General features: G+C 41.6%; 1 protein-coding gene across 6 annotated transcripts in view; it reads right to left on the reverse strand.

Annotated features, from left to right (window-relative positions):
- The window catches only part of LEF1 (lymphoid enhancer binding factor 1), a 123,135-nt gene that overhangs the window by 27,051 nt on the left and 70,474 nt on the right, over nt 1–25,610 (reverse strand). For 4 of the 6 annotated variants that reach the window (XM_066385598.1, XM_066385599.1, XM_066385602.1 and 1 more), the window contains exons 4-6: nt 11,041–11,173; nt 3,189–3,279; nt 1,557–1,640 (exon numbers count right to left, since the gene is read on the reverse strand). In XM_066385598.1, coding sequence (XP_066241695.1) covers nt 1,557–1,640; nt 3,189–3,279; nt 11,041–11,173 — 308 coding nt within the window. The remainder of the gene's footprint in view (nt 1–1,556; nt 1,641–3,188; nt 3,280–11,040; nt 11,174–25,610) is intronic. The other 2 variants (XM_066385600.1, XM_066385601.1) reach the window with 1 other exon arrangement.

Here is a 25,610-nt window from a genome sequence, read left to right on the forward strand (position 1 = left end):
ACAGAAAGATATTTTTCAGTCCCCATTTTAATAAGGTCGCCCTCAACATCATCCAGAGTAATTTTCCACACAGAAGGAATGTTTGAGAGATCCAGCCTTATGGAAAACTGATAACAAAATTAAGGGAAGGGTTTAATCAAAGGGAAGAAACATCCAGTTCTACATCAAGGTAAAAACTACACACACTAAACAAAGCCTTTTCCCCGAGGATGCTTGCAGAGCATAAAAAAATATCTTAAAATATCCACCACCATCCAACACAAAGGAGGGAAACTGCCATGCAAGAAAAATAAAATAAATAAAGATTACTTTCAACAAGCGCTTTGGATAAATTTGGGTATGCTTTAGAAATCTTTGCTTTTCAAACTATTTTAAAGTAAACATTTAATTCAGCAAGAACAACATTCTCAGGTCTTTCATCCCAGCCTGCACAACTTATTCCTTCATCTAGGGAGGAAAGAAGGAACTCGGATATGTGACATTTCAGAAACAAGTTTTTTAAAATTAAGGTGGCATGCCAAAAATACAAAAACATTTGATCAAACAATAATGCTTTGCTAAATGCACCATTTGCAAAAAAACATGATGCCTGGGAGAAACTCCTGTCATCACATAGTTCTTACAAGGCTAAAAAAGTGTAAAAATATATTTTGGGAGAAGGTTATTAATTTCATCCCCTTCCAACTAGCTAGATTTACAATCTGCTGAAAAAATGTTTTTTCAAAAAGCTGAAATTCAGCACAGAGATTGTGAATTTCATATCTATATAAAATGCAAAGATTCATGATCTGTTAATAACCCAAAAGTGACTTCCGGCACAAAAACGCTAGCTCCTCGGAGAAGCAACACGGAACACACAGATGATACACCACGAATGTGTGCGCGTCAAGCACAGGGCACAGAAGCCGTCCTTTCCAGAAGCAAAGCATTACACAGAGCAGTGTGGCGGCAGACCTCACAGAGCTTCGCTGGCGCTACTGTGTCCCTACAGGGCCTGATTCACACACTAGGACACACACCCTGCAAGGCCTGATGGCCTGTAAGCACCATTCTTTTCTCTTCTCGCGGCCTTTCTCTTCTTCTCTCCTGGAAGGCTCTAGACTCTCTGGGCATTTTCAAACACTGTCACATTAAACAGATATACCTTTCCTTAAAGAAAGTAGATGACAGAACTCAGACCAAACCAGTCTTTATCTTCCCCCTTACTATACTCTCAGAATACGAATTTTGAATAAATCAAGCTCTTATGATGTCCACTTTCAGGACATTTCACATCCTGCAGCCAGGCAGCAGTGAAGTCTTCTGAGGCACAGTTTCCCGTGTGGCCAAGTCCGTCCCCCCAGCGGGTGTGGCTGGTGCTTGCTGTTGGGGCGCAGAGTACGGCTCCTACCCAGGAATCTCTATGACACCTAGTGTGGGAGCCAGGCACACTGCACAGACAGACGTGGCTGAGCGACGCACCCTCCTAGCCAACTGAGAGGCAAGCAGAGGCGCACAAGATGCAAGCGCAGGAAGAGCAGCTTGTCCTGGGGCGCCCAGTTTCCACCTCTACCTACCTGGACATGGAAGTGTCGACTGACAGTGAGGATGGGTAGGGTTGCCTGAATCCTCCCGTGATGGGATATACAGGCTGACCTTGCCTGAGGTCACAGAAGAAAGGAACCCATCAATGACAAAACACGAGTTACCAACCAGCAGTAAGAGTTTGATGAGGGGAGAAGAGGGAGGTATTCAGGTAGGACTTTGGGGATATTACAGACCACAGTTATACAATTGCTTCCCTTCCTTTCTCTCCACCCAATCAAAGCATCTTTTGCCTTGAAGAAAATCTCCCACCCCCAACTTTAAAAACAAACCAGTACATGAATTACCCGTTTTTTATCCCTTCAACTCCATTAATACTTTGAACAAAGTAGACATGTAACAAATTTTTATTAACTATAATGGAACCCTGAGAATGGTGAACTATTTCTTTCAGAGGTTAGTAGATTCTTTATGACAATCTTTGAGAATTTCAAGAAAAAGAAGAAAACAAATTCATATGTATATAAAAATTAACAAATATTTTAAAAACACTCCCCTCTCACCACATGTTCCCATGTTAGAGTCAAGAAATAAAAGACCAATTCTTTTCTCTCCACCCTGAGAAGCCCACCTCTCCCTGTTTCCCCACATTGCACATTTTTTATTTACACCGTCCTCATTGTCAGCTGCCACTGACACACTCAGCACAGGACTACTGTCCCTAAGTAGTTCAGTTCAGACAGAACAGCTGGTGTGAGATTGAACATGCACACATAATCAATTAAATTCAAACAGCTATTGGCTGAGAGATCTAATAGTGAAGAGAGTGGGTTGAAATTTCCATGGCAGGATGACCCCTTCCGGCTGAAGGAGAGCTATGCAAGGCTGTCAAGTGGGGAGGTGGGGCAGCGACCTGGGGCTGGAGGGCGGAGAGCCAGCTAAGGAAAGGAGAAGCCCGTTTGCCAAACTGGAGCACCGTTTCCATGGTGAGCTGTGGGAAGGGCAGGAATGGAGAAGGGACAGGAGTGGTAGCGGGGAAGTCGTGTGCTCATAAAATGATCAAAACAGGCAACATTATATGAAATGACTCTTCCTAAGATATATTTCCTTTCCTTTACCTTTACAATTTAGAAAACTTTGATTCTGTGGGGGAGGAGGGGGTGAAGCCCAAATATTAGTTTTTTACTTCCCTAAACTCAAACTGGAGCTTGTTTTATGAAAATTCAAAAAAATGCTTCTGTATTTTTCCATTTCTATTTGTCATTTACCTTACTTGCCATTCATAAGCAAAGATAGGATATAGGTATTCAATGTGTCTAAGTTTCTTTAAAAAATATAAATTTTAATATAAAAAATAAAAATCACACTGAGCACTTTGTACAGGCATAGCAAATGCACAAAGCCACAAATTGAATCCATAAAATTGTAAGCTTCAAAGCAAATGCTACAGTCATTTTCTACAGATATAAGCAAACGAATTCAATCCATTTCAAAGTTTTTATGTTTTTTAATCCTTTAAATTGAAATCAAATAAAGTTAGCACCTTGCTTGTTGATGTAAAATTTCCCCTATCCACAAGTGTTATCATTCATAAAGCTAATTTCCATGAATGGGAAGTAGAACGTGTTCCAATGCCTGGCTGAAGTTTGCAGGAAGGATCTTACCAGCCAAGAGGTGGCGTAATCTGTCCAACGCCACCCGGAGACAGCGGGTAAAAGGTAGGGATCTCAGGAGCGGGAGGATGTCTGGACATGCCTATTAAAGAGAACGGAGAGGCCGAGAGTTCAGATTCATAGGACATTTGCCTCTTACAGCAATCAAAAGGCAATGATATGCTTTATGCCATTACTTCTTAAGGTCTAGAATGAAACATCTGTCAGATCCATTTAACAGAAGCCAGTTTGGTATCTTTTCTCAAGATTTCAACATCTGAGAAAACAGTACATCTTGAGGAATTCCTGAAAGAGTAAATATACCGCTAATAAAAGTCATTAAAAAAACTTTTAAATTATTTAGTTTGCCCACATTATTTCACTTTAAGAAAATGATAGACAATTCTAATGGAAAAAGAGAGCCCTTCATAAGTAGATGGTCTGCCATGCTCAATGATTAGGTAAATTACCACTTCCACAATTCAATTGGCTCCCGTATGAACACATAGATTTGGAAAATGTGATACCTCAGAGAATCAAAGATTAATTAGGAATCATCTTCAGCCCCATAATGGTCACACTTGATATGATTCATCTGGTCTCTGCCACTTCAGCTCCAACTAAGCTCTTCATCAAGTTGAGTCCTCTGGGCTCCAAGGTCAAGCTGTTCTGGATTAGTTGTATTCCACAGAAAATGACAGTGCCACCAAATTGTTTCTTGAGCTCACACTCCCTGGAGTACACTGTTGTATAACTGTAAAAACCATCTAACAATTATACCTAATCCTAGTCCCAAATGACATCTCTTTGTTTATAATTTACCTTGGATACAGTAAAGAAGGGGTAAGACATATACATAAAAATATAAAATATTAAAACTCAGATTCAATGTATTTGGGGAAAGTGATTCTGAATAAAAAAGGTCACAACTGTTTTCTTATATTATACAGCCAGTTTGACTTTACAAGGTCATTCCCAAATATAAACACACATTTTCAGGTTGAAGACTTAGAGATGCATTCAGTGGTAAAAACATATTGACTGGACAGTATGTGGAACTGGGTGAGCACATGGAAGATGCTTTTTATGTGTTCTGCTTCTTTACTGTTTAAATTAATTATGTGTTTCATTTGAATCTTAAAAAACACTGAAGGCCTTAAACACATGGAAATCACTTAAGAAGTGTTGTCTTCGGCTCTGGTGGTATAGCACCGTTGGTTAGAGCATCACCCAGATATGCCAAAGTTGCAGGTTTGACCCCCAGTCAGGGCACATACAACAATTAACCAATGAATGCATAAATAAGTGCAACAACAAATCGATGTTTCTCTCACTCTCTAAAATCAATCAATAAATTTTAAAAATAAAGTGTTTCCCTCAAAGCTGACGTCAATTTGACTTTGAAGTTAAGGATGAACTATTTCTCAATTCTTGTAAAAGTAGGTATGACAGAGAAAGGTCATTAATTTCTTCCCTCAATAGAGAGCTTACATGTTTTTACATGATCATCTCATGTTTTGCTGGTTTTTTTGTTTTAGATTTTTAACTTTTTAAAAATTCATTTTAGAAAGGAGAGAGAGAGAGAAGGGGGAAGAGCAAGCCCAGGGTTTTGAACCGGAGACCTCTGCGTTCCAGGTCGATGCTACATCCACTGTGCCACCACAGGTCAGACCATGTTTTGCTGTTTTTAAAAGACTTTTCAAGTCTCCTTTTTTTTTTTTTTTTGGCTAGATGTACCTTCTTTTGTCACAATAGACCCCAAATTTCATACTCTGGATTTTTTTTCTTGGGTCTTGGGAGGTTTGAGCAGCAGGAGTGACCCTAAGGGAGCTGACAGTGGTGATCAACAACATCAGAACCACTGGGGAGGCCCTGGCCGGTTGGCTCAGCGGTAGAGCGTCGCCCTGGCGTGCGGGGGACCCGGGATCGATTCCCGGCCAGGGCACACAGGAGAAGCGCCCGTTTGCTTCTCCACCCCTTCCTCTCTGTCTCTCTCTTCCCCTCCTGCAGCCGAGGCTCCATTGGAGCAAAGATGGCCCGGGCGCTGGGGATTGCTCCTTGGCCTCTGCCCCAGGCGCTAGAGTGGCTCTGGTCGTGGCAGAGCGACCCCTCGGAGGGACAGAGCATCGCCCCCTGGTGGGCAGAGCGTCGCCCCTGGTGGGCGTGCCAGGTGGATCCCGGTCGGGTGCATGCGGGAGTCTGTCTGACTGTCTCTCCCCATTTCCAGCTTCGAAAAAATACCAAAAAGAAAAAAAAAGAATCACTGGGGAGCTTCTCTAATTGCCTACCATCCTCACCTGAGATCCATGTACCCCCCAAACCTCAGGGTCCAAGGGGGATTTGCTCAGTTTTTAAAAGAAAAACCAGACCAAATGAGAACTTTGGGAACTCTGTGAAAATATAAACCCGAAAATCACAGTCTGAGGTGAGAGACTACCTGAATTGTCCACTTAAACCCCTTTGTCAGAGAAATGAGTGACTGTTCGGCTACAGACAAGATATGTTTTGTCCTGGGCGCTTACCACTGGGACACAGAGAAGTAACTTCCTTCCATCACATGTCTCTCAGCAGACAAGCTTAGAACTTTGCTCCCCATGCAGGTCCATGCTCTGAATGTGCTCAGAACACACACATCAGTGATTCTGTGTAGGAGTGATTCGGCAGAGCACAGTATACAAACTAGGTGGATTTGGTTTCACTGCTCAGAAGAAGGAAGGATAAAACTAACATTTACTTAGCACCTGCTACATGCTACTTCCTATGCTAGTCATTTAATTTGACTGTTTCTATTAAAATTCTACCCATGCCACGGCCAGGTGGCCCAGTGGATATTGTCCCGGCATGCCAACGTTGCTGGTTGGATCCCTGGTCAGGGCACGCACACGAAGCAAACAATGAGTGCATGACTAAAATGGAACTGGCCCGACCTGTGATGACACAGTGGATAAAGCGTCGACCTGGAAGACTGAGATCATCAGTTCAAAACCCGAGCTTGTCTGGTCAAGGCACATGCAAGAAGCAACTACTACGAGCTGAAGCGTTCCACTCCTCCCCCCTTTTCCTCCCTCTCTCTAAAACCAGTAAATAAAATCTTTAAAAATAAAATAGAACAATGGGTAGAACTGTGTGGAACAACTTGTTTCTCTCTCAATGGGAAAATTAAAAAATAAATAAAATTCTATTCATATTTCAAATACCTCTTTCCCATTAAATACTTTCTAACTTTTAAAGCTCAGAGAAACCTTTCTTCTTTGAAATCTACAAGATTTTATTTGTATTTTTAATGTGGTACTAAAGATGTCCTTCACTTTGTTTTATATTTAGTTTGCCCAAATGATTTCCTGAATGAGCTTAAATACTGCTTGGAAAGAAGAAACCACATTTTAACAATCAATGTATCAAACCATGGTTGTCTCCACAGGAGCTTCTTAATAAATACTTCTGAATGACTGTACAGATGAACATGGGGGAAAACTGTTTCAATGAACCCACTCCCCAGACTGGATCAATACTCCTAAGCATTTTGCAGGTACATACAGGTACATGATGGGGCTTTGTTCACTACATAAGCAGAAAATGGATGTTTTTTAAATAGCTTTTCTTTCTTTTCTTTTTTAAGTGAGAGGAGGGGAGATAGACAGATTCTGGCATACGCCTCAACCAGGATGCACCAGGCAACCCCGCAAGGGGCCAATGTTTAAATCAACCTAGTTATTCTCAGCGCCTGGGGCCCATCAACTCCAACCAGTTGAGCCACTGGCTGTGCCAGAGTAAGAAAGATAGAGGGGGAGTGGGAGGGAAAGAGAAGCAGATGGTAGCTTCTCTTGTGTGCCCTGACCAGGATCAAACTCGGGACGTCCGCACACCAGGCCGATGCTCTACCCATCGAGACAACTGGCCGGGGCCTTTATTGTTGTTTTTAGATCCTATTTCCGAAGATTCCTAGAAGTGTATGACTCTCCACCAACTGCTATCTACTGAAAGCACATTTTACATCATTCATTTAACGGACACATACAGAACACCTGCTATGTGCTGCAGGCTATACATAGCATGGCCTTAAATCGTTTAAGGTTTTATAAGTAACTTTTATAAATATAGATAAAATGATGTTTGGAGTCAGACTATATGGGAATGTCAATTTTGCCACTCAACTCTGTATCTTGAGGAAGTTATTTGTTATTGTATAAAATCAGAATTAAAACAAAATGGGTTATTGTGAAGAATAAATGCATTAATATATGTAATACAAAAAAGTGCATGACACAGTATAAGTGATATGTCTTTGTTATTATTTATCAGGATACAATAAAGAGTACAGACAACCTCGGGTTGTGAACAAGATAGGTTCTGTAGCTTCGAAAATGTTTAAGGATTTATATGCACAGAAAGATAAAAATAAGTACTATGTTAAGACAAACATCTAAGTTGCATTTAATAGGTAAATATACCTGTTCCAACTAACATACAAATTCAACTTAAGAACAGACCTACAGAACTTACCTCATTAATAACCCAGGGACGGCCTGTACAAAGATTTATATATAGGTATATAAACCCAGTATTTTGTAAACTCTTTCCTTATTACATTTTTACCTGATACAGCATAATAAGTAGAACAAAGTAATTGGTATTATCTCCCTTTCCTTCCTCTACACCTACACAGCACTCCCCCATTCACATACCAACACCCTGACAAAGGCCGAAACTAATGTGCTTCCCTAACGGGAAATTAATCTACAGTTCTTGTCTTACAAATGAGAACAGCTTCTGCTGGCAAACAGTTTATATTTAGTGGGTGGTTGTATCTAGCATTAGAGTACGCATATGACACTTTTTTGTTTTATTTATTTATTTTTTTAAATAAAGCTAACCAGCCTCTTTGGAACTCTGAAATCAGCACCTCTGGCCTCACTACCATACCCTAACTGGCTGTGCTGTTGATAAAGCCAAAGGCAGACAGCAGGAGGGAAAAGGGGTAGAAGCACAAAACCCAGTGCACTTTTTAACTTATTTTTTGGTGATGAATGTACTCAAGTGAAATAATATAATTTCAAAATTGTGGAAATTCATCCTTTCCAAACCAGTTTACACATCCTCAGAGATACATGGTGATGAGCAAAATGAAATCCAGGACAAAAGGTAATTAAAAAGACGACCTGTGTATTAAAAGCAACAGAGAGAGTGTATGAAATAGAATGCAAAAACAACACAAATTTTTAGAATGAAATAAAGATTTCAAAGAAACTGCAAGCAGACAACTTTCGGTCACGCCCACTGGGCCTTCTCTAGTTCTACACAGTTTGTTAAAAAAAAAGTCTGAGAAGCAATGCTGTAATTACAATTAGTAAGGTAAAACAAGGTAGGGTAGCAGTAAGTGATGGAAACAGAAGATAAACTAGAAATTAATTGGTAACTGGTCATAAACTCATCTTTTTAAAAAAGTGAACTGTCCTAGACTTTAAGTTTAAAGAAAAAAGTAACTACTAAACCAACACATGTTATTCTATTAAATAAGTTCGTTTTGAGGTGCAGAGAACAGGGCCTAGGACACAGGAAGCACTATGTAACTGTTAAACTTAATGAACGCTTTTTGTTAATAGCTGGAGTTTTTACACCTCCCTGTAACTCTCACCTAGACTATCTTTGAGGTTCCCAGGTGTGTATCTCCAGCTCAGACCCTGCTCTGGGACCGGGATGTTTAAATTGTCTATTTGTCTTCCTTCAGATACATCAAACTCCCCACGACCAGAGTCACACTCTTGATTTTCCCTCTCATACTGGGCCTTCTTCCTAAAATGCCTTAGTTCCTGTTCTCGCCATCCATCTGCAGACCTGTCTTTACTATTTCTTATTCTTTGGAGGTCCTTGGTAAAAGGAGGTAGAAAAAGACTGGAAATGAGGACTAAAGCAGAGGCAAACCTGGAAACCTCTGCACAGCTTATTGTTATCTCCTCTAAGAAAAGGCCTGGGCTCCATTCAAGTTAAAGTCCAATAGTAACTAAGTCCTCATATAAGCTGCCTATTTTAACCAGGGGAGGAAATGAAGGTGTTATGTAAGGTGTTATGTGTAAGTGCTCACAGTGGTGAAAAAAACACCCAGCCTCTGAACTCCACTTTCTTTTTTAAGAACTTAATAAATTGTGTTATCCACTACAGATCAAAGAAAGGGCTGCTGGCGGCTGGCTCAGTTGATAGAGTGCTGGCCAGTGTATGGACGTCCCAGGTTTGATTCCCAGTCAGGGCACACAAGAGAAGCGACCATCTGCTTCTCTCTCCCTTCCCTCCCCCTTCTTTCCCTCTTCCTTTCCTGCAGCCAGTGGCTCAATTGGTTTGAGCCTCTGCCCTGGGCACTGAGGATAGCTCAGTTAGTCCCAACAAGTCAGCCTCAGGTGCTAAAAATATCTTGGTTGATTCAAGCATTGGCCCCAGACAAGGTTGCCAGGTGATCCCGGTTGGGGCACATGTGGGAGTCTGTCTCTCTATCTCCCCTCCTCTCACTTAAATATAATTTAAAAAAAATACAGGGCTGAACAAAAGTATGAAATGCCAAAGATGGCAAATTTTATACCTGTATCTATTCTCTGCCTTTACTTGGTTGTATAAGATCTTTTATTTATTCAGAAATATAACTGAAACCAAAGAAATCACTAATGGCTCAACTCTCTCTTTCAGTTACAGTTAACATTCAACATTATATTAGTTTCAGGTATATGGGATCTTTTATTTTGAACTCCTGAAGATTCTGTTGAGGTCCAAGTGCAAGGTGGAAAGAAGAGCACAGGCCCTCCCGTGAACAAATTCATCCTCAAAGTTTGCTCTAGGCCAGGGGTCAGGAACCTATGGCTCGCGAGCCAGATGTGGCTCTTTTGATGGCTGCACCTGGCTCGCAGACAAATCTTTAATAAAAAATATAGTAACATTAAAAATATAAAACATTCTCATGTATTACAATCCATTCATTTCCTACCACTCATGTTCATGGTTGTGGGTGGCTGGAGCCAATAACAGCTGTCCTCCGGGACTACACCAAATTTTTATTGGATAATGCATAACATACACGGGTCGTTGTATGGCTCTCATGGAATTACATTTTAAAATATGTGGTGTTCATGGCTCTCTCAGCCAAAAAGGTTCCTGACCCCTGCTCTGGGCAGATGAGACTAGCAGGCTGGGAGCGCCTGAGCTCTGTGTCCTCCAGCCTATCACCCCACCCCCGTGGGTGCTGTGATTTTTCAGATCTCCATGCTGTCTGTCTTTCTGTTAAGTGATATAGAAGTGGAACTTAGTAATAATGTAGAGTAGCAAGTAAGATTCATGTTATGGTTTTGTACTTTATTATTCATATCTAAGTTGGTGTTGGTAAATAATAAAAAGAGGATAGACCCCAACAGAAATATAACAGAAACCAAAGAAATCACTGATGGCTCAAAAATATAACATTTAAAAGTAAAAATCTCCTATTTTTGTCCCCTTTCTAACTTTTCTTGTAACACTGCCATCAACACCTAGTACATGCTAACATAAATGACTAACTGCAGGGGGCAGTGAGGGTTGAATTTTTAGTGTATTTGTTTAACATATTGGTTATACTGTGGATCTCAGATTTTCAGAGCTGTCACTTTGAAAATAACCCTTCTAAGTTTTTCTTGTTGTTGTTGTTTTTTAAATCCTGAAAAATAAAAGCAACAACAAATTCTTATGGGTTTATAAGACATTGCTATCAAATAAATTACTTCTGTCTCCTACAAATATATTTTGATCCACCCGGTGACATGGAGCAAAGACACCTGAAAAGTCACTCAGACTGACGAGACCCGGCTCCTCCTGAACCGGAGAAGACCTGGCAGGGCAGCGCTCTCACCTTGTTTGGAGTTGACATCTGATGGGATGTGTGACGGGTGTGATCCCGGAGAAAAGTGCTCGTCGCTGTACGTGATGAGGGGCGTGAGAGGATGAACGGCATGGGATGGCTGAACCACCGGCACTTTATTGGACTGCAAAAGAACCACAGGGTTAACAGTTAATAATAGATGCCCAGCTCCTGTCTCCTCTCCCAAAGGAAAAGCCACACAACAGCAGTCACTGGGCAACAGCATAACCCAAGATTCCTCTCCAGACCTGAACAGCTGATATCATCCATTATACTCATATAGATATCAGATTTTGTGCATGTAAATACTCCTCAAGTCTATGAATATCCCATCAGGAGACTACCAGTTATTTTGCCAGCTCCCCTTGGAGATTTAGGTTGATTCTTATTATTCCATGACATGAATCTCTGTTCATACATATTTACATTCCCTTTTAAGTGATCTCTTCAGGTTGAGTACAACAAAGAGTTATTAGAGCCTGACCAGGCAGTGGCGCAGTGGATAGAGCTTCGGACTGGGATGTGGAGGACACAGGTTCGAAACCCTGAGGTTACTGGCTTGAGCATGGGCTCATCCTGCTCGAACATGGGCTCACCAGCTTGAGTGCGGGGTCGTTGGCTTAAGCGTGGGATAATAAACATGACTCCCCATGGTCACTGGTTTGAAGCCCAAGGTTGGTGGCTTGAGTCCAAGGGCACTGGCTTGAGCAAGGGGCCACTCACTCTGCTGGAACCCCCAAATCAAGGCACATATGAGAAAGCAATCAATGAGCAACTAAGGTGCCACAGTGAAGAACTGATGCTTCTCATCTCTCTCCCTTCCTGTTAGTCTGTCTCTATCTGTCCCTCTCTCTGTTGCTGTAAAAAAAAAAAAGAGTTATTAGAGAAAAAGTTATGAATGTTTTGTAAGCTCTTTTATTCATTACATATGTCTGGCAATAAAATGGCACTCAATAAAAAAATCATTCGATGAACAAATAAATGAATAAATACTGCCAATTTGAAGGGCAAATTTTAAACAACCCAGTAAATATAAATTTGCTATACTGACATTCCTTAGTTCACAGAATTCATAGTTCTATATTGTGCATCTCTCAGAGCCTTGTTATACCATGTTTAATGTTGTTTTTTGTTATATTGCTTTTTTTTTAATAAATACATTTTTATTAATTTTAATGGGGTGACATCAATAAATCAGGGTACATATATTCAAAGAAAACATGTCCAGGTTATCTTGTCATTCAATTCTGTCGCATACCCATCACCCTAAGTCAGATGTGTTTAATGGTTTATAGCTTTGTCAATCAAGCCTCGCTGTCTATTATGTTTTCGCTCTGCTCAGTTCCTCTTCATGTTCTCCAGTATCTAGAAGTCTTAACTGATAAAAGGGGATTTCCAATCTCGAGTTTAACTGCATAAAGCAAAATATAGCTTACAAAACACTTCAAATTGTTAACATCTTATATATTTAAATATATACTGCTCACAAAAATTAGAGGATATTTTATCGGTTCATACTCATTTTGAAATATTCTCTAATTTTTGTGAGCAGTATATTTTATACTTGTTTAAAAATTTTACTTAAGTTGGAAGTCTACAGCTACATAACAAAACTTTGTAAAGGGACATGTTATTTATTTGGACTTCATCAATTTGAAATCTGGGATCCTTTTGTTTAGTTAAAACTGAATTCCCTGCCCTCTCCCACAAGAAAGTGCTTACTAAGCAAATAGTAATACTATTATATAAACAAAAGTCAGGCACTTTAACCTAATTAAGGACATAGTTTTTTACAGAAACTCTACACCTCCCCCTCAAAAAAAGAAGTAAACTAAACAATTATATACATGCAAAATGTTTCTGATATTAAACACATATACTAACTAAAGCATGGTATCACGAAGATCTCTATGACAAATACAGTACCATAGTCATCAGTAACTTGTGAATTTAAGAGAAACAGGATATAATAAATTCTGAATATTCACTAATTCACTTCAGACACATCTTCACCATAATTAGTTTGAATTAATGAGATTTTTTAATATCTTTTTTTTTTTTTTTTCTGAAGCTGGAAACGGGGAGAGACAGTCAGACAGACTCCCACATGTGCCCCACCGGGATCCACCTGGCACGCCCACCAGGGGGCAACGCTCTGCCCACCAGGGGGCGATGCTCTGCCCCTCCGGGGCGTCGCTCTGTTGCGACCAGAGCCACTCTAGCACCTGAGGCAGAGGCCACAGAGCCATCCCCAGCGCCCGGGCCATCCTTGCTCCAATGGAGCCTCGGCTGCAGGAGGGGAAGCGAGAACAGAGAGGAAGGAGAGGGGGAGGGTTGGAGAAGCAGATGGGCGCTTCTCCTGTGTGCCCTGGCCGGGAATGGAACCCGGGACTTCTGCACACCAGGCCGACGCTCTACAACTGAGCCAACCGGCCAGGGCCTGAATTAATGAGATTTTTAGTGTACTATAGGCTAAAATGCATGTGAATCCTGTTTCTCCAAAATCAAAAATTTTTAATTTTTAAAAAAATTTGAGGAAATGCCTAAAAACCGCACTGTACAGTATAAACTGCTTATAATGCAGGACCACATCTGAATGGGGAGGGCTCTGTGACACACCTGTGTGCGATGGTGGCACCAATGACATGCATAATTTTGCATTTGATGTTTTTTACAAATTAGGTATAAGAAGTATGTGGCTCCAACAAGAAGGTCTACCCTCAGGAAAATTAGGGACAATTATCCTAGTAACACTTAATTCCTCTTTACAGCCAATAATAGTAATTCTCTATACCTTATTATTACAACCTCCACCCAAAAGAAACTTATAGGAAAAAAAAAGCAAGGGGGTGATAAAACCACCCTTTTTTAGACAATGATATAATTTCCATACTAGATTTTCCCTGTTTTATAATTATCAGCTCCTCTCTAATGCAGAATGTGCATAGCTCATATAGCCCTTGGCATTTATTAAATAGAGCACCATTATCAAAGCCACACGCCTTTTCTCTATATACCTCAGCACAGATATCTATGCATATAAATGTGTAAAAGGTTAAAAAAATGTTTCAATGCTTTTCAAGTGTTAATGATGCAGTCTGGCAAATACACAGATGAGCTTCTTAAATACAAGGCATTTAGAATGCTAGAGGAGGGGGGGGGGCGCGGGTGCCCGGACAGGAGGAGATTGTTATAAATCCTTTTTCACATGCAACAAAAATCTCAATGCCCAAATGCTAAAATGAATATATTTTAACTGTACTTTAGAATAACAGCTTTGATTTTCATTTCAAAAGTCTCATAAGAAGAAGAATTGCCCAACAATCTAAAAAGATATTTTCTTAAGGGAGTCAGAAAGAATAAGCGTTGCAGAAATCTTCTGAAAACATTATTTTTCCCATGCCTTTCTTCTTTCCAGAGCAATGTCTTAAGGAACTTGCATTAGCAGGCAGCATCTTCTTAATGTCTGACCTATCCCTCCAGTCATATAGCTCAGAATCTGGTGCCATGAATTTTTTGCTAAATTATGCTATCCTTGCTCTCCTCTTAATTTTACGGTTTTCAACACAGATTTGCTTTCCTGTGGGAAGGAGATAAGAAGCCAAGGATTTTAATTTAAGCTCTGGCCTTGTCTTATATTTTGCAAGATGGATAGCGTACTAGTAGTCTGTTAAAGCCAACAAGAATTATGTCCATTTCTGTGGCCAAATAATGAAAGCAATATGAAATCTCAATACTATGTGTGAGCACAATTCTAAGGTGTATATTGGGCTCCTGCTGACCACCTTCACTATGCATAAAACAGAAGCAACCTACACTACACATCGTCATCATGGTCAAGTGTCCTTGCCCCTAAACTGTGGGCTTCTCCTGACAGCAGAAGGGACTTGTCCTTTGACACAATATGCACACACAAGGCAAGAACCCAGGCACTGCCCTGATGAGTAAATTCTAAAGACACACAATATAACCGTTCTTAATATCTGTCTTCATATCTCCAAATAACAACGTGGTGTATGTTGTGGTGGGGGTAATAGAAGGGAAGGAGGAACAACCAAATGATTACCTAGTCTTTACAGACAAATTAACTACATTATAATGTGTGGTTACATATGTGTATGTGGGCCTATGTGAATACTGAAGCACCTGAAATGTGCCAAGCACTGTTTTAGCACTAACGGCCAACACAGGTGCCTATTCTCATACAGCTTCCTCTGTAGGGCCTTGGAAATGGGAATGGGGGTATTGACGACAATGAATATATAGTTAAGCAACAAAATTACAACAAACAAAGTCTGAGAAAATGACATCAAATACAATGAAAAAAGGAACCCAGTAACAGGAGACAGTGGAGAGCTAATTATATGCCTTTGTGTCACGTTAATGCTACAAGAAACCAAAAGTTTAAAACTAAATAGTCCAAGATCCTTATTTTCTAAAACAGGAAATAGAGGTCACCAGGGAATGGGTGATCAAGCCAGGACAGCTTTCAGTACTTATAACACAGGGCTGCTCACTACACAACTCCAGTAATACAGGGTCACTGTGAATACAATGAGTATGGAAAGCCTAAGTCACTCAATACAGTGGGGTCAGGTACCAGAGAAATCCCATCTTTTTGGCTCCTGCTCTATGTTCCCAGGCCTGCACTCGATAGAACCCAAATCTCCTGGCTCCTACTCTAGTGCTCTTCCCATCACACGTCTCCCTAGAAGGGAGGGAGAAAGGGTGAAAATCACTTTGATTCTTTTTCATTCATAGGTACAGTCAGGTAAGTTTCAGCTTCCAGTGGGGAAGCACCAGGAATTCCCGATGTTTGTCCTTTGTTTTGTTTTCCCAGGGTAGGCATGCACAATGACTCCACCTTTCTGATACCCAGGAGCCTAGGCTCAGCTGCTCCAAGAGGTGCAATGCAGGATGTGGGTCTAGGCTCACAGGGCAGTAAGTGGCCAATTCAGGCCACAGACACTGATCTTTTGATTGCAACTATATAACCCGTTCTTTCATCTCAGGCAGGTGATTGGCTGGTGTGCAAAGAAAAACTAACAAAGATGGAAAGAGTGGGTAACTTGGAAAGGGGTATAAAATATTAAGGGTGGACTCTGGAACTCGGTCTTCCTGCTTACACTCAGCGCCCTCACATTCAGAACAAAGCCCACAATCCTTTCCCAAACGTGAAAACCACCACCAGGCCATCCTACCCACAAAGCACACCATTATTATAGCGACTAACACTTACTGAGCACTTTGGAGCACATCTGAGGCAGGTAACTGAGGCACGGAGAAGTGAAACAACTTTCCCAAGGGCACAGAGTGAGTACGTGGCAAAGGCAGGATTCAAACACAGAAAAATCTGGTTCTAGAGACCATGTCCATTACCAATACACCATGCGGCCTCTCTAAAGAGCCAAGTTCGTAAAATCTTGGACACTGAGTTGACCATCTGGGCCATACGGAACAGGATGTGCATCCATGAAATGACTGTGTTGTCTGTGTGCCGAGCACAGGAATCACCTCAGACGAGGAGGCACTTCAGCGGAAGCGGTCAGACCTGCAGGGACTCAGCCGCTGCCTCGCTCTCCCTGCTGGAAAGCATCGCAGGGAGTGGGCATGGCTGCCACCCAGGCAGCTTCCTGCAGGTATGGACCTTCTTGGCATTACAGCAAAAAAAGCCACACCTCCTGTGGACACAAAGTGGGTGCCACTTAGGGTTTCTGAGAGTCACCCTACAAGCACTGTGCCTAGAAATGACCCACTCCCCTGCTGGCCGTACCTCAAGATGTCATGAAAGCCTCTGAGGATGTGGTTCTTTCCAGGACGGACTAAAAAGGGGTTCAGCTCCCTCCCGGCTACGGCATGGGCCTGCTGGTAAGCGGACTACCTGGGGGAGAAACCTGCTGGCCTGGTAGCGAGGCCCCCCCCCCATTTTGCACATCTCCTGATTTCAATTAAACCCACAGCACAGAATGCCGACTGTGCATAAAGGTCCCGAGTTTCATTTCAATCGACTGTGCATTTTATCACTAGTCCTTGTGGTAATAAGTGAATCCAGGGAAATTTTAACGCTCCAACTTATTGAGATGAGGAATTTCATCCGGCCTCAATTGTTATGATGGCATTTAACTTTCCATTGAACTCTTAAGAAGCCTGGTACTTGTGAAGCAGAAGCCATATAACTTATGTTGGGCCTTCCCTCCTCCTATGAGAACCTGAGCTTCGTATGCCCTACCACGAACGGGAGGAGACTTGATTTACTCCGAAAGAACACAGTGACCCTTGCATCAACTAGACCTCAAAGTAGCATTTAGTACTGGAAACCTTTCCTAAGACCCACCAAAGCTAAACACGTGATTCAGTTCTGATGTGGCTTTCAACCCCAAAACCTGCTTGTGACAAATAGCTCTTTTCAGACATACAATGAGGCCCCGGTCTCTGAAGGCTTCCTGACTGGGAACTGGTAGAGTTGTAAGGATTGTAAAGGACAAATATTTCATGAGCCCAATTCTGGAGGTAAAGGTATCCCATCATCAGACACCTGGGATGTTTCCCTAAAAAGGGAAGGAACACGTCACACGAAAGGAATCAATGTGGCTTGGACACCTAGTGCGTGCCGGTCGTTATGGCTGTGCCTTTATATTCTCTGGAACTCGTCCACGTAAGTGGGCAGTATCAGTGCATTTATAGATGAGAAGGCCGAGTCCTTTCGGATACACAGCTCAGGAGTAATTGACAGAGGACTCGTGCTGACATTGCTCTATACCAAGTCCACGCTCTTCCTGGCCCACACAGCTCGCTGCTCAGTTCCCCTCTCCATCTCTGTTTCAAACCACCCTTCCAGGTGAGTATGACCTGCCATGGGCTTAACTGCCACAAAGCTCCTGGACACAGGTGACCACTTGGGGAAGGCTGTGTCACTAGCAGGACTACAGACTGCTGGAAGAGTGCTAAATGGAAAAGGTGTGGACCACCCACAATTTTTCCAGTTCTCTATAAAGTGATGATTCCCATACACTATCTCATTTCAGCCTGAAATCACTCATAAGGGAAGTGGTAAGATTTCTTTTTATAGAGAAGAAAACCAAGGTTCTGAGACAAGATCACATAGGATGTTAAGTAGCAGAGACAGGATCTGACTCAAGTCAGTGATGCTCAAGTCTACAGCTTATACCCCTACAGAATGAAAAAGACAGTCCTGGCATTCTCTGATTCCCAAGTGGAAGAGATGAGTAATAACACAGTTGAAGTATTCAAGTCCACGGGCACTGCAAGCAGAGAGTTCAAATCCCAAACATTTAAATGTCATTTTGTTTCTATGCTTAGGTACAATTTACTTAATTTACAAAATCTGTTTCCTCATACCTAAAATGGGTGAAATAACCTCAAAGAATCAAGCTGGGGGTTAATGAGCAATGCAAATGAAACCTCCAACTCAGGTCCTGGCATGAAATACATGCTCAATAATATTTGTGGAATAAAGGAAAGTGAAAAGAAAAAAAAGGACCAATAAATTACTCTGCTCCCAAAATTCAAATCACTCATGTCTAAGACAAAGTAAGTTTTAGAACTTAGAACAATTCCTTTCAAGTGAATTCCCCACCAAACTCTCCCTTCCCTGTTCTGCCAACAGTTTTAGTCTAAAGTGTCTGTGATCTCAACACCTTCCACTCATCACTGCTTATAGAAATCCTTCCCACCCTTTGTTATTCACCATAAGTGGCACCCCACGCCTGAAACCTTAAACCATTCATAACATTTTTATGTGCTTGCTTTTTATTTCTTCTGTTAGATTATAATTTAATAGATAACACAATCTATGTTTATTCATTAAAAAAAAAATCTCTTACAGTAGCAGGTCTCAAACATTTAGTTCTTGGGGCACCTTAACACGTAAAAATCACTGACGATCTCAATGAGCTTTTGTTTGTGTTGGTTTATTTATATTTACCACATTAGAAATAAAATAAGAAAATTTTAAAGTATTTAATTCACTTAAAAAAGCCTGACCAGGCGGTGGTGCAGTGGATAGAGTCAGACTGGGACGCAGAAGACCCAGGTTTGAGACTCCGAGGTCGCCAGCTTGAGCATGGGCCCATCTGGTTTGAGCAAGGCTCACCAGCTTGGACCCAAGGTTGCTGGCTAGAGCAAAGGGTTACTCAGTCTGCTAAAGGCCCACGGTCAAGGCACATATGAGAAAGCAATCAATGAACAACTGAGGTGTCACAACGAAAAACTGATGATTGATGCTTCTCATCTCTCTCTGTTCCTGTCTGTCTGTCCCTATCTATCCCTCTCTCTGACTCTCTTTCTGTCTCTGTAAAACACACACACACACACACACACACAGACACCCATTACATGTTAACATAAAAATATTTCTATAAAGGCTCTGGCTGGTTGGCTCAGTGGGAGAGCATCAGCCCGGTGTGTGGAAGTCCCGGGTTTGATTGCAGGCTAGGCCACACAGGAGAAGTGTCCATATGCTTCTCCACCCTTCCCCCTCTCCTTTCTCTCTCTCTCTCTCTCTCTCTCTCTCTTCCCCTCCTGCAGCCAAGGCTCCATTGGAGCAAAAGCTGGGCTAGGTGCTGAGGATGGCTCCATGGCCTCCACACCTCAGGTGCTAGAATGGCTCTGGTTGCAAGGAAGCAATGCCCCAGATGGGCAAAGCATTGACCCCTGGTGGGCAGCCAGGTGGATCCCAATCAGGCGCATGCGGGAGTCTGTCTGTCTGCCTCCCCGCTTCTCACTCTGGAAAATTAAAAAAGAAATTTTTTTCTATGAAAAATTAGCATTTTTAAAACAAAAGCATTAAATAAGAATACTGGCATATAGTTTTACAGCTTTTGCCAAATCTTAGCATCTGGTTTAATGAAGACGTTTGGGTTCTCTTGTCTGCATTCAGATTCAAATCTACATTTTGATGTGATTTTGTTTGAAGCAGATGAAGAAAATCTGAACTCATAGATATATGTTGTTGAAAAGAAAAGGATTATTTTAAGTTTTTAAAGATAATTGTGGAGCTTGACCAGGTGGTGGCACAGTGGATAGAGTGTTGAACTGGGATGCAGAGGACCCAGGTTCAAAACCCCGAGGTCGCTGGCTTGAGCGCGGGCTCACCAGCTTGAAGCCCAAGGTTGCTGGCTTGAAGCTCAAGGTCGCTAGCTTGAGTACAAGGTTGCTGGCTTGAGAAAGGGGTCACTTGTTCTGCTGTAGCCCCCTGGTCAAGGCACATATGAAAAAACAATCAATGAACAAGCAATCAACGAACAACTAAGATTCTGCAGTGAAGAATTAATGCTTCTCATCCTGTCCCTCCCTCCCTTCCTATCTATCTGTCCTTATCTGTCCCTCTCTCTGAGTCTCTCTGTCAAAAAAAAAAAATAATTGTGGATCCTTTTCTTTGATACTATGCCAAAACTCAGTAAGTGGTAGGTTTTAAAGTTGCAATGTAGAATAAAAGACCTTATCAATATACTTTTCTTCCTCTTACATTAACATCAATTAATCTATCTTGCACTATGAATTTAGCCATGTATTGTTTTGTTAACATTATGCATTAGTCATCTGGAAATACTGGCTCACTGTGTTGACATATTTCATTACATATTATAAAAATCACGTTTATTTCACTGATTTCATCAGAAAAGCTTTAAGAATGTAAGAAATTATCAAGCCCACAGCAGTGGACACAAATTTCTAATATTATGATTTTTGCTTGAAAGCTCAAATTTTTTCACTGGCAACAAATGCTGTTAATTGTTTTCATTGAAGAAAGAAAGACTGCTCACTTGTGAGGAAATATCTACCAAATAAGAAAGCAGGAAGAAACCATAGTTTGTCATTTATGTATACAAAGCTCAAGATCCAATAATATTAATAATTTTTATAGCTTTATCAAGGATATTCTGAAGTGACACTGGCATTTTCTTTCTCCTGGGAGGGTGTTGTGGTGAAGAATTCTATGACTATGAGTACCATTTGGTGCCAAGGCACCGGCACCTTGACCCATCACTGCTTCTGCGCCATCACTGCAAATGTCAATAGAGAAGAAGCAAATCATGTGCTAGTGGTATCATGCGAACAGTTCTGACCTTGTGGACGCCCTACGTTAGGGAGCCCCAGGTGTCCACAGACTGATGCCTACAATAAAGTAATAGAACTGAAATAGTTGTTGATTGTACACAATCCAAGCTAATAAAGTAAAAAGTAATATTTCAGTTATATTGAATTTAGAGAAATTAATTTATGGGTTACAAAGATAAAATGTTTTTCTGACACAGTAAGCTATCATTTTCTCCCCTCTTATCTCCTAGAATTCTAAATGTGCATATCAAGATAAATCTGAAAAGCAAACAAAAATACATAACACATCCTTTTAAATGATATATAAAATTTTTGTAACTCTTTAACTCACTACAGATTCCTGGACTTGTGTTCTTTGATTAGAATTTGATTTAATTTTCTTCAAAAGGATTCTTGACACACTTCTTGACATACACAGCTAGGAATATGGGTCTGCACCCAGCAGTGCTAAGAGGCCTTCTTCACTCCGTCCTGTCCGCTCACTCACCGTCTGCTCTGCACTCACAGCCCCTTGGACATGACTCTCTATGCACTGACCACACTGTACTGTTACTGTTTCTTCCTCTTTTCTTGCACAAGATAGAGGTTGTGCCTTGGTAACCATCTCCAGCATCTAGGGCAGGGCTGGGCAAAATGGAGACATCGATAATATTTCTTATGACCAATTGCCTGAACAGGCTTTCAACACCACGAAGTCAACTCTTTTCAAGAAAGAATTCGTACCCTTAGAAGAAAAACAAGGATTGATCCTTGTTTTCTACTGCTGCATAAAAGTTACCCCAAATTCATTAACAGCTTGATACATCACTGTTTATTGCCTCACAGATTCCGTGAGAAAGATTTCTGCGTGGAGTGACCGCTTCCTCGCCTCAGGGTATCACAAGGTGTTGGCCGGCTGAGTTTCCATCTGGAGGCTCTACAAGCTCACTTTGGTTGTTAGTAGAATTCAGTCCCTGGTGATTTGTCCCTTTTCCTTGCTGGTAATCAGGTGGGGGCCACTCACATTCCCTGACAAGTAGCCCCTTCCTTCTTAAAGCCAGCAGTGTTGCTTCTTTTCAAACGCCTCTTGTTCTGAATCTCCGACTTCCTGCTTCTATGACCAGTGAAGAATTCAGGGCTCATGTGACCATGCCAAACCTACCCCTTCATCTCTCTTTCCAAAAGTCCACAGTGAGAGCAGAGCGTAAGAGGAAGGAGAGGCAGCAGGGAGAAGCAAGGCCTAAAGCCATCCCTTAAGACAAAGATAACCCACTTAACTTGTTTTGTTTTGTTTTTTCCTCTCCTTTACAAAATGTTATCACTAATTTATCTTCAGAAAAAAATGAAGTGCCCACTAAACACACTATTACTTGGTGTTACAGTAATTCTGATTACACTGTAAAGTTTAAGTTAGCCTTGTCTTTTTCCCTTCTTTTTATCCTTCCTTTTATCCAGGGGCTACAGAGTCAAGGGTTCCGTTCCTCACATGTCAGAGTTGCCCAGCACGGCAGTTCAGAGGAGGAGGGAAGAGTCGGGATTAGCACGTCTTCACCTTCCCTCCTGTGGGAGTCAGGGAGAGCGTACAGAGCAAGTTCTGCGTTAACTGCATGTCACGGCTGTAGAACTGGGAAAGGGCAGTCTCTAAACAGAGTTAAGGGTTCAAATAAATTTATTTTGGGGAAAATTTTTTTAAACTTTGACTTTCTCTCCAATATTAACAACCAACATATCAGATTTTGGCCAATTATTTGCCTTTTAAGAAAAGTTTTAGAGAAATCATTATTTTATATATAAGTATAACTCTTCTATTATAGGCTATGTCTAATCTTAAGAGTTAATTTAATTGTCTGACCCTTTAAAGTGACTAGAGTTATATAATTGTCTTAAAATTCATTAAGCATTAATAACGCACTAAATGCTGTATGAAGTAAATGTGGTAGAAGGGAACTGAATCAAAGGCAATTAATTGAAAAGAAAGGCAGTATAGGCCCTGGCTGGTTGGCTCAGCGGTGGAGCGTCCGCCTGGTGTGCGGGGGACCCGGGTTCGATCCCCGGCCGGGGCACATGGGAGAGGCGCCCATTTGCTTCTCCACCCCCACCCCTCCTTCCTCTCTGTCTCTCTCTTCCCCTCCCGCAGCCGGGGCTCCATTGGAGCAGGGATGGCCCGGGTGCTGGGGATGGCTCCTTGGCCTCTGCCCCGGGCGCTAGAGTGGCTCTGGTCTCGGCAGAGCGACGCCCCGGAGGGGCAGAGCATCGCCCCCTGGTGGGCAGAGCGTCGCCCCTGGTGGGCGTGCCGGGTGGATTCCGGTCGGGCGCATGCGGGAGTCTGTCTGGCTATCTCTCCCCGTTTCCAGCTTTAGAGGGATACAAGGAAAAAAAAAAAAAAAAAGAAAGGCAGTATAGGTGACAACAGTTTAAGCCTGATGCTTGAATATGAAAGACAAGAGAAGAGAGTATTTATTATATTCTAGGAATTACAAATGATGCTTTTATACTTGTGATCAAATTTATTCATTTACAAATTGTGAAAACAAACTGAGACTTTAAAAAGGTTCATTTTTGTCCTCTGTCACACAGATTAGTCCATAAATGGTTGAACTTATATTAAATGCAGATCTGGTTTATCCCAAACATATGAACTTTTCACCGTTGAAAAAAATGGCTACAAAGGGGAATAACTCACTCTAGGAGCCAAAAGGGACCTCCCTCCCCCATTCTCCAGTAACTGGAGTCTATAAATATAGTGGCTGGGGTTGAGGTTGAAAGCTGAGAGAAAATCAGAGTACAGGGGAGAATGACTTCTAATTATGTAATATTGCAACATCCTATTATTTGATTTCCTATTATTTTCACTTTTATCACACACCCCTAATTCTCTGGGTTCTGCATTTATTTTTCATATTAAAGACTGTCTTTTGTCCATGTTAAGATTGCCCTTTGAAAATTAAAAAAAAAAAAGAAAGAAAAGAACTAAAGTTATTTGAGATAAACCAACAAACAAAACAAGTGCCAGTGGTGAAATATTACAAGTCCACAAGTCCAGTAAGGGGACGGGCACAGGTGAAAGCAGGGATGACTCAATTCTGAGGAGGCAGGAAGGACAGGAGCCTGCTGGACTACTAGCTGCAGAAACGAGGGGTTCTACGGGGTGCATGTGTTTGTAAAATTGTACAGTGGGAAACACATGGGTAGAACAAGATTCCAATGGCTCCTGACATTTTCTGGATCACAGGCTCTGTGATCTGATAAAAGCTGGGTACAAATGCTTTTACACACAAATATAATCACACATCAACGGGCTGGGGGAAGGGGTGCAGTGTTCATAGAGGAGAACAGGGACCCTTCATTAAAAACCCCTGCCCTATTCCAAGAGAAATGTGCTTGGCAATCACTGCAAAATCATTCATTACTTGAATGATTACTCTAAGCTAGAGTTTAGTCAGCTTGTCGCAAGTACTATCCATGTACTTATCCACTGGGAAAGAGGTAAGCAAGCCAGTGAAGGTGAGTGACAGGTCAGGAGCCAGAGCCTGCTGTGTCTACCAGAGAACTCAGAGCCGAGGCAGCAGGCTCCAGGGACAGGGTTGTATAATGACAACAGGCACTAGGATGAACAGAATGAGGCAACTCCTAGATGTCCAGAACCCGAGAGAACATACTGCTGGGGGTTGAGCAAATTCCCAGTGCTCCTCTGAACCTCTTCAGCCAGCAGGCCGTTCAATCGGGTTTTCTGATGCTGCTCTGGGCACACGGGGGATAAAAAGTCTCTCTCTACCATGGGCAGGGACGGCGTATTTGAAGGGAAGGAGGGCTTCCTCCACCACCACAGCAGCACATCTCCATTACCCAGTTTCAGGGTTGGAAGATCTTCTCCCTATGGCTCTCAGAATGTCCAGAGGGAAAGGAAGACTGGGGCCTCGAGAAGCTAGATGACTCTAGGTCTCCTTGGAAAAGGAGCCTGGGGGGGCTGGAGTGATCATTGGGGTCAAGGTCAGGGAGTCCTACAGCCACCCAGATGGGGAGTATGGAGGAGTCACATGTTCAGGTTGTAAATGGATGGTGCAAAATTCCATAGGGACAAAGACAATAGACATAAACTTAATTTCATACTGAAAAGAGACCCCTCACACTTAAAGTAACTATGTAAAGCACCTGCCTCATTTTAAATAAAAATGATTTCTGCTTTAAGATCAGATGTGAAGCATTTACAAAACAGTTGAATAAGAAGGCTTATGTACTCATTTTATCCCACCAAGCCACCTATGGTTTTAAGAATGCTGTATGTGTAAAATATTCTTTAATTAAAACTGGGTTATTTTAAAAAGTGAAAAAAGCAACATATAAGTTTGTGGAGATCCTCATTTTTCTATAAAATTTGTTGAAAAATTAAAAGGAAAAATGCAATAAATAAGTTATTTTGGATTCAGCTACTAAGACTAAAACTTTAGTTGAGAGCTAAAGTTTACTAGGAAATTCAAATCATTTTCTATGTATAAATGTAA

The sequence above is a fragment of the Saccopteryx leptura genome, chromosome 5, assembly GCF_036850995.1.
Source record: "Saccopteryx leptura isolate mSacLep1 chromosome 5, mSacLep1_pri_phased_curated, whole genome shotgun sequence".
NCBI classification, from domain to species: domain Eukaryota; kingdom Metazoa; phylum Chordata; class Mammalia; order Chiroptera; family Emballonuridae; genus Saccopteryx; species Saccopteryx leptura.